This window comes from Lycium ferocissimum, chromosome 8 (genome assembly GCF_029784015.1).
Source record: "Lycium ferocissimum isolate CSIRO_LF1 chromosome 8, AGI_CSIRO_Lferr_CH_V1, whole genome shotgun sequence".
NCBI lineage: Eukaryota > Viridiplantae > Streptophyta > Magnoliopsida > Solanales > Solanaceae > Lycium > Lycium ferocissimum.
This window is the reverse complement of record NC_081349.1, coordinates 54,693,220-54,707,066: the sequence shown is the minus strand read 5'-3', so window position 1 is coordinate 54,707,066 and position 13,847 is coordinate 54,693,220. Positions and strand designations below refer to the sequence as shown.

Below are 13,847 nucleotides of genomic sequence, written 5' to 3'. Positions count from 1 at the left end.
GATCACTAAGCTAATGTAATTTAATTTTGTGACTGAATATAAGCAAGGCAAGGACAACAAGGCTGCTGATTCTTTGTCCAGGGTCCCAGCTATTGAATTAGCTTCTCTTACTTTATTGACTGTTAGAACTGATTTGTCAGTCTGTTATAGACAGTTAGAGATCAGATTCTGAGCTTCGAACTTTGATTCAACAACTTCAAGATCATCTAGAGGAAGTTAAAGGGTTTAGTTTCATCAATCAACAACTTAGGAGGCATGGTAAGTTGGTGGTTGGAAATGATATGACACTCAGAACTGAAATATTGCAGTTGTGGCATAACTCACCTCATGGTGGACATTCAGGCATCGACAACACTTCTAGGAGAGTGGCTGCACTTTTCTACTAGAAGGATCTTAAAGAGGATATGTCAATATTTGTGAAGAAGTGTCTGTCAAAGAAGTAAATATGAAACTGCAGCTTATCCTGGTTTGTTACAACCTTTGCAGATTCCATCACTTGCTTGGAGGTTCATTAGCATGAAATTTATAGAAGAACTTCCCAAATCCAAACGAAAGTTAGTCATTTGGGTTGTGGTAGATAGACTCACCAAATATGCTCATTTTCTTTCCCTCAGTCACCCTTACCTTTGTCGGTGACATTGCTAGGTTGTTCATGGATAACATTTTCAAGTTACATAGTATGCCATCAGTTATTGTGAGTGATAGGGACCCTGTTTTCACTAGTAAACTATGGCAAGAAATTTTTTCTATCCAAGGTGTGACACTTAGTAGCTCTACAGCTTACCACCCTTAATCAGATGGACAAACTGAGGTGGTTAATGGATGTCTAGAGACTTATCTCAGGTGCTACTATTCAGAGGCTCGCACTGACTGGGCACAGTTTCTTGTATTTACTGAGTAGTGGTGTAACACCACATTTCATTCCTATATTCATTATTCACCATATGAGGCCCTCTATGGTCAACCCCCTCCTCTTCATTTGCCTTACCTAACTGGTGACTCTGAGATGGAAGAAGTGGACAGAACCCTTGTGACTATGGAGTTTAAATTACAACTATTGAAGTATCACTTGGCTAGATCACAACAAAGGATGGAATCTCAAGCTAATAAACATAGTACTGAAAGATAATTCAAGGTTAGAGACTGGTTTGTCTTAAGATGCATCCTTATGGACAAGTTACTATTACTTCTCATCACTTCAACAAGCTTTCTTACAAATACTATGGTCCTTATCTTATCACTAAGAGGATTGGTCCTGTGGCTTGTAAACTAGCTCTTCCTCCTGAGGTACTTATTCATTTAACATTTCATGTGTCCTTACTGAAATTTTGTCATGCTTTGCCAGAGAAAATCAGTCATCCTCCAGTCTTAGACCTTTCCAATCCTTTTTGTCCTCAACCTGTCAAGATCCTCAGTAGAAGAATGGTTCAGAAACGTAACAAAGCTGTTTCTCAGTGGTTGGTGTAATGGGACTAGATTCCTGAATAACATGCTACCAGGGAAGATGTTAACAAGTTGAAGATCAGATTTCCTTCCTTGATGGCAAGGAAGTTTTTCAAGGAGGAAGTAATGATACGTTTTAGAGGGATTGTACATCAGGCTTGAGGGAAGGGTACACTTGTTGTTGAGTTAGTTATAACTATAAGAATGAGGATTGTTGTTTAGTCCTTACAATTACTTTTATTACTTTACTATTTACACTTTAGTCGTTTCCTTTTCAGTTGGATATATCTCTGTATTCGAACAGTAGGAGGGTTATGAATGAAAGTATTATTTCCTTGCTTCTTCGATTTCCTTTCTCTTTTTCTTCTTAGCTGTAATTTCTGTGTAAACCAGTTCAATCGTGCATCACAACACAGGTACCCAAAGAAACAGTTAAGTTGCGCCCAATATTGACTCGAAGACTAGCATGATAAAAAATAATTATTTTAAAAGTTCATTATTCTGAATACGTTATATTGAATTTCAGTTACTTGTCAAAGAATTTTTTTTTTTTTTTTTTTTTTTTGGTAATGGGACCAGATTCTTGAAGAACATGCTACCTGGGAAGATGTTAACAAGTTGAAGATCAGATTTCCTTCCTTGATGTCAAGGAAGTTTTTCAAGGGGCAAGTAATGATTATGCTTTAGAGGGATTGTATTTTCAGGCTTGAAGGAGGGTACATTTCTTTGTTGAGTTAGTTATAACTATAATAATGATGATTGCTATTTAGTCCTTACAATTATTTTTATTACTTTACTATTTATACTTTAGTCATTTCCTTTTTAGTTGGATATATCTCTGTATTCGAACAGTAGGAGGGTTATGAATGAAAGTATTACTTCCTCGCTTCTTCAATTTCCTTTCTCTTTCTCTTCTTAGGTATAATTTCTGTGTAAGCCAGTTCAATCCTACATCATAACACAGGTACCCAAAGAAACAGTTAAGTTGCACCCAATATTGACTCGAAGACTAGCATGATAAAAAATAATTATTTAAAAGTTCATTATTCTGAATACGTTATATGGAATTTCAGTTACCTGTCAAAGTTTTTTTTTTCAAAAATGACGGCAAGTTATCTAAGAATATATAACCAGACTAATTGTCCTGTTATAGCTATCAATTTTATGATACAACTTTGAACCTGCAAGTTGCGAGAGATAAAATCCAGATTTTATTGGCAATTCACTTGAAGGCAGAAAGAGGTGGAGGCAACAAACAACTTGAAAAGAAAGTGAATTTGGTATCAACTGAAAGTATACAAAATATAATTTTGTCGCATTGGCTGTAATGGGTTGGCACAGTCATTAGATGCCTCTAATTGCTCCTACATGTTATTGTCGCATGCTAATGTTTTGGTCGCCATATCCAATTTACTCTTTTCTTTTTTCTAACATACATTTGCTATGATTTGGTTTTAGAAATTTGAAATCCAATTGGCCCAAAATTAAAGCTTTGTAGTGTTTGATTCTAAAGGCAGTGGTTTTTAGGTGGTTTTGGGTATGGTTTCTGACGTAAAAAAATTGTAAAACAAATTAGATAATAAAATCTAAACGTGCTTGGTAATTAATTAATTCCGCAATGAGACCGAGTTAAAATTTTATTTTGATCCTTTTTTTTAACGTTACACTATTTTATCTATTAAGCCAATTATTCTCGTTCAAGTAAACTCAGAAAACGAAAAGCAAAGGAGATAGTACATTAGTACTCCTAAAGAAATCAATAGAAGTACAGCTACGTAAATGCTCTGTTGAAATACGAATTTAACGTTTGTATATATTCAGTTGTGATAACTTTTAGTTATTATTTTAATTAAATAATCATTTAATATATTTCATAAAAAAAAAAATCTTATCTTATAAATTACTTTCTTGGGTAAATATTTTTTACTATCAGTAAAAAAAAAAAATCACAAAAGGCGATGACACAATAAGAGTAGCCATTAACCAATAGCATTTCGAATCTCCCACTTGAATATTCTCCGTACTAGGTGGGCGACGTATATTTGGGCATTTGGCCTTCTTTTCTTTTTTGGAATAGAGCCAATAGATTATAGAAACAAGGTAGGGCTGACAAATGAGCCGCTTGAGCTGAATTTAAGCGGGTTAAAATTAAGTGAGTTAACAAATAGGTAGATCATTACTTGAGATGAAATAAGTTGGACTAAAAACGGATCATTTGCACTTTTCCCCTCTTTTGGTTTGGTCTTTAATTTTTGCCCCTCAAGGTACGCCACTTATTTTAGTACTTTTTGTTTAAAATAAAGTTTCGACTATCTCTCATGAAGGGCACAATACTTACAATTAATAATTATTTGATTTGGATCGGATCAAAAAAGTTATTTGGTGACTATGGCAATGAAAATGAAGTTTTTTTTTTTTTACAATTTTCAACTTTCTGATAGGGTAAGATTTGTACAAGAAAATGAATTAAAATAACGCAGTAACATATATATGTATATTCTTTTATGACCGAAGAGTCCTTCCGAAATCAATTCTTTTAGCCAATCGTAGCTTTCGAAACTCGGGATAATGAATTCGTTGACCTACTCCACTTAAATACTAGACTTAATTTGCTTGGCTCAACATATATATTCATGTTTTAGTTGCATCTTTAATTTTGATGAAACTTAGCTTCGTACTATTTTAAGTTAATTACCATATATATTAAAGATATTCCAATCATTGCTTCTTTTATTATTATTTTTCCTCCCTTAAGCTTACCAATTAGTTTTCTACAGGTCGACCTTATTTATTGTTATCCTAAATGGTTTGAGCTATAAACAAAACCTATTTACCCCTTAAAAAGATAACAATTGAATTTATACGCGGTTAAAGGATATGTGGCTTAACTTGTTGTTGAAATAACGAAGTATAACTTGCAATCTATGATATGTAAAGAACAAGGAAAAGGATGGCCTAGAATTGTTATTGTAGAACACAGTAACTTGGTCCGGTACGGAGCAATTTGATTCGTTGCCCTAGCCAAAGTTTATTTAACTTGAGAACTTGTATGTTTAGAGCGTAAGGATGTAGAAAAAATGAGAACCAGATGCCCTACTGAGGGGATCTCCCTCTAGATATATAGTACTAAAGTTAGAGTTATACAAGGTAACTAATATTTGTAAAAGAGATAATGATCCCGACGATCTCGGGGGCCTCAACGGTTGATGGCGTGATGGCCGGTGTAACGGACGACGAGAATTTCGCTAAAGGTCGAATTTCTCGGGTTCGTGTCGATCGGGGCCCCTCCGGTTTGTGACCCCTCGGGCCTTGTTTTGTCCGACTATTCAAACCCAAGCCGGTGTTATATACCAACCCTCTTATTTTGCTCCGATCTTCCGTCAATGGATACAAACACTTTGTTCCGATTTTACACCTTATACAGATAGTCCCTCCATTTCCCAGTGGAAAGTATTGGCTCCGGGGAATAGATCTGAATAAAAAATGAAGTCGACCTTTGGCAGAAACACTGCAGGTCCGGTTCTGCCGCCTGAAAAGACAATTCTTCAGCTTCGCACTCTGCACGATGTTGATGCACTCTGCACGATGCTGATTGCTCATTATTACATTACTGAAGTGATCAACCTTGGAAACCGTGTGCCATCAAGACTTCAAAACTTTTTCAACTTCCAACCCTATAATAGGCAAGTATCTTCTTCATACGTAGCCATGCACTTATTCCCTTTGCACAGAGAAAACCCTAAAGAAGAAAACCGTGTTAGAATTTTTGAAACTCTTTTCTTCCAAAACCTCCCTTCAACAATCTCTTTTATTCCTCTGTTAACTCAAACTCTTGTTAATCCTTCGTCACCATCCCGTTCATCACTATCGCCACCAAAGGCATCCTCTAGCCCCGGTGAAGAACTTGAGTTTCTTGCTGCTGATATTCTCCCTGCTGGTTTCAAGTATCAAAATGATTGCAAGGTTTCAAACCATCTTGAATTCGTGGAGAGTTTTGAATCGTTTGTCGACGCTGCCACCATCACTAAGGTTCGAGGTGACTGAAACTTGGGTGCCGATATTGACGTCATTCCAATCGGCCATGAGGTAAGAATCAACCACCATGTCCCAGGTTATTCCCTGATGTACACATACCTTTTTGCAATCGGCTACTCATTCCCTATTTCTCAGGTAATAGAAGATTTTTGCCGCCGTTATCGGATTTGTGTCGAGCAAGTTGCTCCGCAAGTTTGGAGATTGGTGTATTGTATGAACCTTCTGGCCAACATAGCCGGAGTCTCTTTTACCCTCGACCATTTGATCCATATCTACGTTCCACGAGTTATCCGAGGTGGTCTGGTGCATCTATATCCTCGTGGAGCATGAGGTCTCATCGACCCAGAGGATGATTATGACAGTGGCTGGTTACACCGATTTGTTATGATTCAAATGAACCAACTACATCGTTCTTTATCCGAGCCTTTTCCCGAAGCATGGAATCCCACTCCGATTTCAGTCGAACCGGTGCTTATAATTAGAATTTTTGATTGGGTCGTTGCTTTGTTAGACGCTTTTTGTGACCTGACTCGCTCTTGGAGAATTATATCCTCTGAATGTTGGAGAGGGAAGAATCATGGTAAGCTTCTGACCTTTATATTTATACTCATAAGGTTTATCCGTTGTGTGCCTTACATTAGGACCCTCATTTTTAGGACTTTCAATGAAGAGACTCTCCTCGAAGAAGAATGCTAAATATGACGGCACCGAAAATGCTGTTCCTTCGAGCAGAAAATCCAAACAAATGAATGTTCCGACCTTCCCGGTTACCTCCACGGGTATTGGCTCTGTTACATCTTGGAAATTTTGAGTCGTTTGAATCACGAGTAGACTAATTCAAGCCTAAAGTGGGCATGAAGTACTTATAAGGTTAAGGAGGGAATTTGATAACTTTAAGTGTGTACATTAAGGTTTTGGAGTCTTATGAATTGGTAGGAACAAGTTCATTGAAGGAAGGGGAATTTGAGCCATGTTTTGGGAAGATCTCTCATTGATTGAGCTATACCTTGTTTAGTAATGTCTTGAGAGGGAGCTATAGGGCCCTTTAGATGGTTAATGAAGTGTTACACAAGTGCCAAGAAGGTTCCATATGGATTGGAGGTCAAACGAATCGAAGGGAGCAACTTGTCGGAAGGGGACAATTTGACGGACCATTTGACTGACCGTAGGGCATTTGACGGCCCGTCAAATGGTGGAGCTCCACCGTGAAATAGTCACAGTGAGGCCTGCTTGGCTGGGCAGTTTGACGGTCCCTTTTGACGGACCGTAGGAATTTCGACGGTCCGTCAAAGTGGGCGTCAAAATGCCCGACGGGTTTTTAAGTGACGCTTTATATATTTTGTTTTACCTCATTTGGACTCATTACTTCCCCAAATCAGATCCTAGAGATCTCCAAAACCCTCTCTCTAATTCCATAAACTAATCCAAGCCAAATCCAAGAGAATCAAGAGATTCAAGTGCCAAGAAGCTTGCTAGGGTTTGTGGAACTCAAGATTTCCTTGGTGTTGATGTTGGAGACTTCACCTTAGTGGAGTGAGTTGATCCAAGACTTGTTCTTGTGTGATTAAGGTAAGTTTTTGCATCTCTTGCATATAGTTAAGGTTGTTTGATTGTTGTACCCTTTGGTTGAAGGAAGAAAAATGAAAATAGAGTTCAAGTATGAACTTGAGGATATTATGAGCTATAAGTTAACTTGAATTATGATTCTTGGCATGTTATGAGTATAATCTTGTTGTGGGTGGTACTAATGATGTTGAGGAAGCATTGTATGTAAGTATATATGGTGTTGTGTTATAGTTATTGTTATGAGTGATCTTGAAAAAGGAGTTTTGGGGATTGAATGAAGCCTAACTTGAATGAAGTCTCTTAATTATGGTATTGTTGATAATGTCGTTGTTGTTTGGGAGTAGTTTTGGAATTTAGCTAAAGTATATGAAATAGGGGAAATGCTACCCAATTTTCGCTAACTTACGAACTATACTAGCTTGGACTTGAGAGTGTCTTTGAGACCTAACTTCGCTATGAACCCTCTTAAATGTAGATCCTTCGGGCTTCGAAGGAGAACATTAAGTAGCTAAGAAGACATAAAGGTATGTAAGGGTAACCCTTCCTTCTCAAGGCATGATTCCATTGTTGTACACCTATTCATGAAATTCACCATGACGCCTCCATTTCTAGAAGTGCTAAAGCTCATAAGTCTTGATACTCTCATGATATCGTTGATCTCATCCTACGATAGTTGACCCTCTAAGGAAAGATATAGTGATGATGATGATGTTGATGATACTTATGTACTCCTATGTGTATGTATGTGTATGGCTATTATGTAACACCGAGCTTATGTGGCCGGGTATGATATCTACTGTGCGCACACCACTACAGTTGGGTACGAATAACACCGAGCCTTGTTATGGCCAGGTATGTATGACACCGAACCTACATGGTCGGGTATGGTACTACTATATATGTATGCGTATGTATGGAAGGTTTTCATTAGAAAAATGGTAAGTAAGTGTGATGAATGTCTCAAGAGGTATAAATGGCTTTTCTATATCGTGTTATCCTTCGTGTTTTATCATATTACTACTTATGCCTTACATACTCAGTACATTGTTTGTACTGACGTCCTTTTGTTTGTGGACTCTGCGTTCATGCCCGCAGGTGGACATGGAGATAGATTCGACCCTTAGGCTGCTTATTCAGAGACCGCTTAGAGGAGTTTCATTCGATTCGAAGCTGCAACTGTTAGTACTATTCTTTTTTGTACATAAATAGGCATGGCGGGGCCCTGTCCCGTCTTTATGATGTTACATGCTCTTTCTCGAGGCTCATAGACAGTTGTGTATAGCTAGATGTTTCTTAGCCTTGTCGGCTCATATTTTCGTATATCATTTTGTTAGCCTTGTCGGCTTATGTATATGTATGGGCATAATTCGCAGTGTTGATATAAAAGTGCCTTCGCCCGATGAACTTTGTATTATTGATGCATAGAAATTGCGACTTTGCCACGTGGCTCACCTAGATATGGTTGGGAAGGTATGATGAGGATCATCATCTACACGCCCCCCGGGGCAAGGCTCATAGACACCAGTTAGTCATGGTAGAGGTAGAGGAAGAGCTTCCAGTTTGAGTCGTTCTCACCGTATTTATGCACTGGCTGGGCGACAGGATCTTGAGTCCTCCCCTGATGTTGTCACAGGTATATTATCGGTATTTTCTCATGATGTATATGTATTGATTGATCCAAGCTCCATATTTTCATATGTTACTCCATATATTGCTGGTCGATTTGGGGTCAAACCGGAGTTAATCAAACCTTTCGAGGTATCGACACCACAGATGGTGAAAGAATAGCTAGTCGAGTATATAGAAATTGTGTAGTTGTGATTTGTGATCATCGTACTATGGCTGATTTACATGAATTGAAAATGGTGGATTTTGATGTTATCATGGGCATGGATTGGTTGGCTTCTTGCTATTCCAATGTTGATTGTAGAACAAAAATGGTTTGCTTCCAGTTTTCAAGAGAACCAGTTTTAGAATGGAAGGGAAATACAGCGTCTCCGAGAGGTAGGTTTATTTTCTATCTCAAGGCAAGGAAGATGATTACTAAAGTTTGTATTTATCATTTAGTTCGGGTTTAGGATATAGAAGCCAAATCGCTGACTCTTCAGTCTGTCCCCATGGTGAATGAGTTTCCGGATGTATTCCCGGATGAGCTTCCAGGCCTTCCCCCAGAGCGAGAGATTGATTTTGCTATTGACGTACTACTGAATACTAAACCCATATATATTCCTCCTTATAGAATGGCTCCCGCAGAGTTGAAAGAGTTGAAGGAACAATTGAAGGACTTTCTTGAGAAAGGCTTTATTAGGCCTAGTTCATCCCCGTGGGGAGCACCCATGTTGTTTGTAAGAAAGAAAGATGGCTCCTTACGAATGTGCATTGACTTCATGCATAACCGAATAAGGTAAAGATCAAGAATAAATATTCGCTTCAAGGATTGATGATTTATTTGATCAATTGTGGTGCCAAATGGTTTTCAAAGATAGACTTGAGATCCGAGTATCATCAGGTGAGAGTCAGGGAGGAAGATATTCCTAAGATGGCCTTCAGAACTAGATATGGCCATATCGTGTTTCGGGTAATGTCATTTGGGCTAACTAATGCACCGGCAAGATTCATGATTCCGATGAACAATGTGTTCAGGACTTTTCTAGACTTGTTTATGATTGTGTTCATTGATGATATCCTGGTATATTCTCGGTCCGAGGTAGAACATGCAGACCATTTATGTACTTTTCTTAGAGTTCTTCAGGCTCGGGAGCTATTTGCAAAATTTTCAAAGTGTGAGTTTTGGTTGAATTCCGTGATCTTTTTGGGGCATGTTATTTCAGCTGATGGTATTCGAGTGGATACTCAGAAGATTGAAGCTGTGAAGACTTGGCCAAGACCTATAACACCTATGGAGGTTTGTAGTTTTGTGGGTTTCAAAGGTGTTATTACGTAAGATTTGTGGAAGGCTTTTCTCTATTTCTCGCACACTCAACAAAAGCCGATTGCATGCCTAAATTTCAATAGGATGGGATGTCAGGATCGTAGTTTTCAAGAGTTAAAGAATAGATTAACTTCGGCCCCTTCTCTGACACTTCCAAAAGGATCGGAAGGCTATGTTGTCTATTCTGATGCTTCAGGCGTTAGGTTAGGATGTGTGTTGATGCAACATGGTAAGGTGATTGCTTATGCTTCAAGGCAGTTGTGAAAACATGAGAAAAACTATCCAACCCATGATCTTGAGTTAGCTGCAGTGATTCATGCATTAAATATGTGGAGACATTATATGTATGGTGTTCATGTTGATATTTATACGGATCATAAGAGCATTCAGTATATTTTCAAGCAAAAAGAGTTGAATTTACGGCAAAGGCGATGGTTGGAGTTGTTGAAAGATTATGATGTTAACATTCTATATCATCCCAGGAAGGCGAACGTTGTGGCCGATGCTCTTAGCCATAGATCTATGGGCAACTAATGTGATGTTCAATCAGAGAAAAGAGAGTTAGCTTGTGAGCCCCAGCAGTTAGCTAGCCTAGGAGTTCGGGTAATGGACTCGGGCAATATGGGAGCTACCATTCAAAATTCAGCTATTTCGTCACTAGTAGTTGAGGTAAAAGAGCGCCAATATGAGGATCCCATGCTAGTTCATTACAGAAATACACTTCCTTAGAAGAAAAGTCATCCTTTGAGATTTCTGGAGATGGAGTTCTCCGATGTCGAGGCAGGTTGTGTATTCCCGATGTTGCAGGATTACGTCACCAGGTTTTGAAAAAAGCCCATTGTTCCCGTTATTCTGTTCATCTCGGAGCAACGAAAATGTACCATGATCTTAAATCCATAAATTGGTGGAATGGAATGAAGAAAGACATAGCGGAATTCGTGGCTCAATGTCCTAACTGTCAACAAGTGAAAATTGAACATCAAAAGCCCGGCGGGTTGTTGCAAGCTATGGAAATTCCAACTTGGAAATGGGAGGTGATTAATATGGATTTCATCGCAGGCTTTCTCGTTCTCAGCGTAAGTATGGTTCTATATGGGTAATTGTGGATAGACTTACGAAGTCAGCTCATTTCCTACCAGTCAGAACTACATACATAGCTAAAAATTATGCAAAGCTTTCTGTCAAAGAAATAGTACGACTCCATGGTGTCCCAATATCTATTATCTCCGATAGAGGGATACAATTTACAGCAAACTTCTAGAAATATTTTCAAGAAGGATTCGGGACTCAGGTGAGTCTTAGTATAGCATTTCATCCACAGACTGATGGGCAAGCTAAACGTACCATCCAGACTCTCAAGGATATGCTACGGGCATGTGTGTTGGATTTTGGAGGTAGTTGGGATGATCTCTTATCGCTTATTGAATTTTCCTATAACAACACTTATCATTCCAGCATCTAAATGGCCTCGTATGAGGCTTTATATGGGCGCAAGTGCAGATCGCTAATTGGGTGGTTCGAAGTGGGAGAAACTAAACTGATAGGGCCAGGCTTGGTCCAGCAAGTAGAAAAGGTCAAGCTTATACAGGATCGATTATTAATAGCTCAGAGTCGTCAGAAATCCTATGCAGATAATCGTCGATGAGACTTAGAGTTCCAAGTAAAGGACTGGCTATTCTTGAAGGTGTCGCTAATGAAGGGCGTCATGAGATTTGGCAAAAAGTGCAAGCTTAGTCCTCAGTATATTAGGCCTTATGAGATTGTACGCAAGGTAGGCCAGGTGGCTTATGAGTTATATCTACCTTCGGACTTGGAGTCAGTCCATCTGATTTTCAAGGTATTGATGTTTCGTAAGTGTATTGGAGATCCTTCCAGAATTGTACTGGTAGATAATGTCCAAGTCACCGAGCAATTGTCCTACGAAGAATTTCCCATTGCCATTCTAGATAGGCAAGTTCGGAGACTCAGAACCAAAGATGTAGCTTCAATTAAAGTCATATGGAGAAACAATAATAGGGAAGAAATAACTTGGGAAGCTGAGGAAGGCATGAAGTTAAGGTATCCACATTTATTTTCACCCCGCAGGAGACTCAGTAAGAGACATCATTGTCCTCAGGTATGTAATGCTTTCTTTCGATGATTTCTTGGTCGTGTGTGGCCATTGTTGTTGTTGTTGTTGTAGCCCTGTGAGGCGATATATTTTGGGTTGCTGTGATAGGATGGTAGTGGCATATTACAGGGGAAACTCTGGTGAAATTTTTGTAGAATTCCTAAAAATCTAACATTCGAGGACGGCACCGAAAATGCTGTTCCTTCGAGCAGAAAATCCAAACAAAGGAATGCTCCGACCTTCCCGATTACCTCCACGGGTGTTGGCTCTGTTACATCTTGAAAATTTCTTGTCGTTTGAATCACGAGTAGACTAATGCAAGCCTAAAGTAGGCATGAAGTACTTATAAGGTTAAGGAGGGCATTTGATACCTTTAAGTGCGGGCATTAAGGTTTTGGACTCATATGAATTGGTGGGAACAAGTTCGTCGAAGGAAGGGGAACTTGAGCCATGTTTTGGGAAGATCTCGCATTGATTGAGCTATACCTTGTTTAGTAATGTCTTGAGGGGGACCTATAGGGCCCTTTAGATGGTTAATGAAGTGTTACACAAGTGCCAAGAAGGTTCCTCAAGGATTGGAGGTCAAACGAATCGAAGGGAGCAACTTGTCGGAAGGGGACAATTTGACGGACCGTAGGGCATTTGATGGCCCGTCAAATGGTGGAGGTCCATCGTGAAACAGTCACAGTGAGGCCTGCTTGGCCGGGCAGTTTGACAGTCCCTTTTGATAGACCGTAGGAATTTTGACAGTCCGTCAAAGTGGGCTTCAAAATGCCCGACGGGTTTTTAAGTGACGCTTTATATATTTTGTTTTACCTCATTTGGACTCATTACTTCCCCAAATCAGATCTTAGAGCTCTCCAAAACCCTCTCTCCAAGTCTATAAACTAATCCAAGCCATATCCAAGAGAATCAAGAGATTCAAGTACCAAGAAGCTTGCTAGGGTTTGTGGAACTCATGATTTCCTTGGGGTTGATGTTAGAGACTTCACCTTAGTGGAGTGAGTTGATCCAAGACTTGTTCTTGCGTGATTAAGGTAAGTTTTTGCATCTCTTGCATATAGTTAAGGTTGTTTGATTGTTGTACCCTTTGGTTGAAGGAAGAAAAATGAAAATAGAGTTCAAGTATGAACTTGAGGATATTATGAGCTGTAAGTTAACTTGAATTATGATTCTTGGCATGTTATGAGTATAATCTTGTTGTGGGTGGTACTAATGATGTTGAGGAAGCATTGTATGTAAGTATATATGGTGTTGTGTTGTAGTTATTGTTATGGGTGATCTTGAAAAGGAGTTTTGGGGATTGAATGAAGCCTAACTTGAATGAAGTCTCTTAATTATGGTATTGTTGATAATGTCGTTGTTGATACTTATGTACTCCTATGTGTATGTATATGTATGGCTATTATGTAACACCTAGCTTATGTGGTCGGGTATGATATCTACTGCGTGCACTCCACTACAGTTGGGTACGGATAATACCGAGCCTTGTTATGGTCGGTATGTATGACACCAAACCTACATGGTCGGGTATGGTACTACTATATATGTATGCGTATGTATGGGAGGTTTTCATTAGAAAAAGGGTATGTAAGTGTGATGAATGTCTCAAGAGGTATAAATGGCTTTTCTATATCGTGTTATCCTTCGTGTTTTATCATATTACTACTTATGCCTTACATACTCAGTACATTATTTGTACTGACGTCCTTTTGTTTGTGGACGGTGCATTCATGCCCGCAAGTGGACGGGGAGACAGAC

The 13,847-nt window shown here is 39.0% G+C and overlaps 1 protein-coding gene across 1 annotated transcript; it reads left to right on the top strand.

The window, feature by feature from the left end:
* The first annotated feature begins 1,158 nt into the window (after window positions 1-1,158).
* Window positions 1,159-1,605, top strand: LOC132066489 (uncharacterized). The gene is made up of 2 exons (XM_059459794.1): window positions 1,159-1,457; window positions 1,500-1,605. The coding sequence occupies exons 1-2, from the start codon at window positions 1,159-1,161 to the stop codon at window positions 1,603-1,605; spliced, it is 405 nt and encodes a 134-aa protein (XP_059315777.1).
* Window positions 1,606-13,847: the final 12,242 nt, after the last annotated feature.

Bases quoted from the DNA above. Each gene is read 5' to 3' on its own strand.
- LOC132066489 (XM_059459794.1), top strand. From the start codon at position 1,159: ATGCATCCTTATGGACAAGTTACTATTACTTCTCATCACTTCAACAAG. The intron at 1,458-1,499 runs GTTGGTGTAATG...ACATGCTACCAG, and splicing joins AACAAAGCTGTTTCTCAGTG to GGAAGATGTTAACAAGTTGA.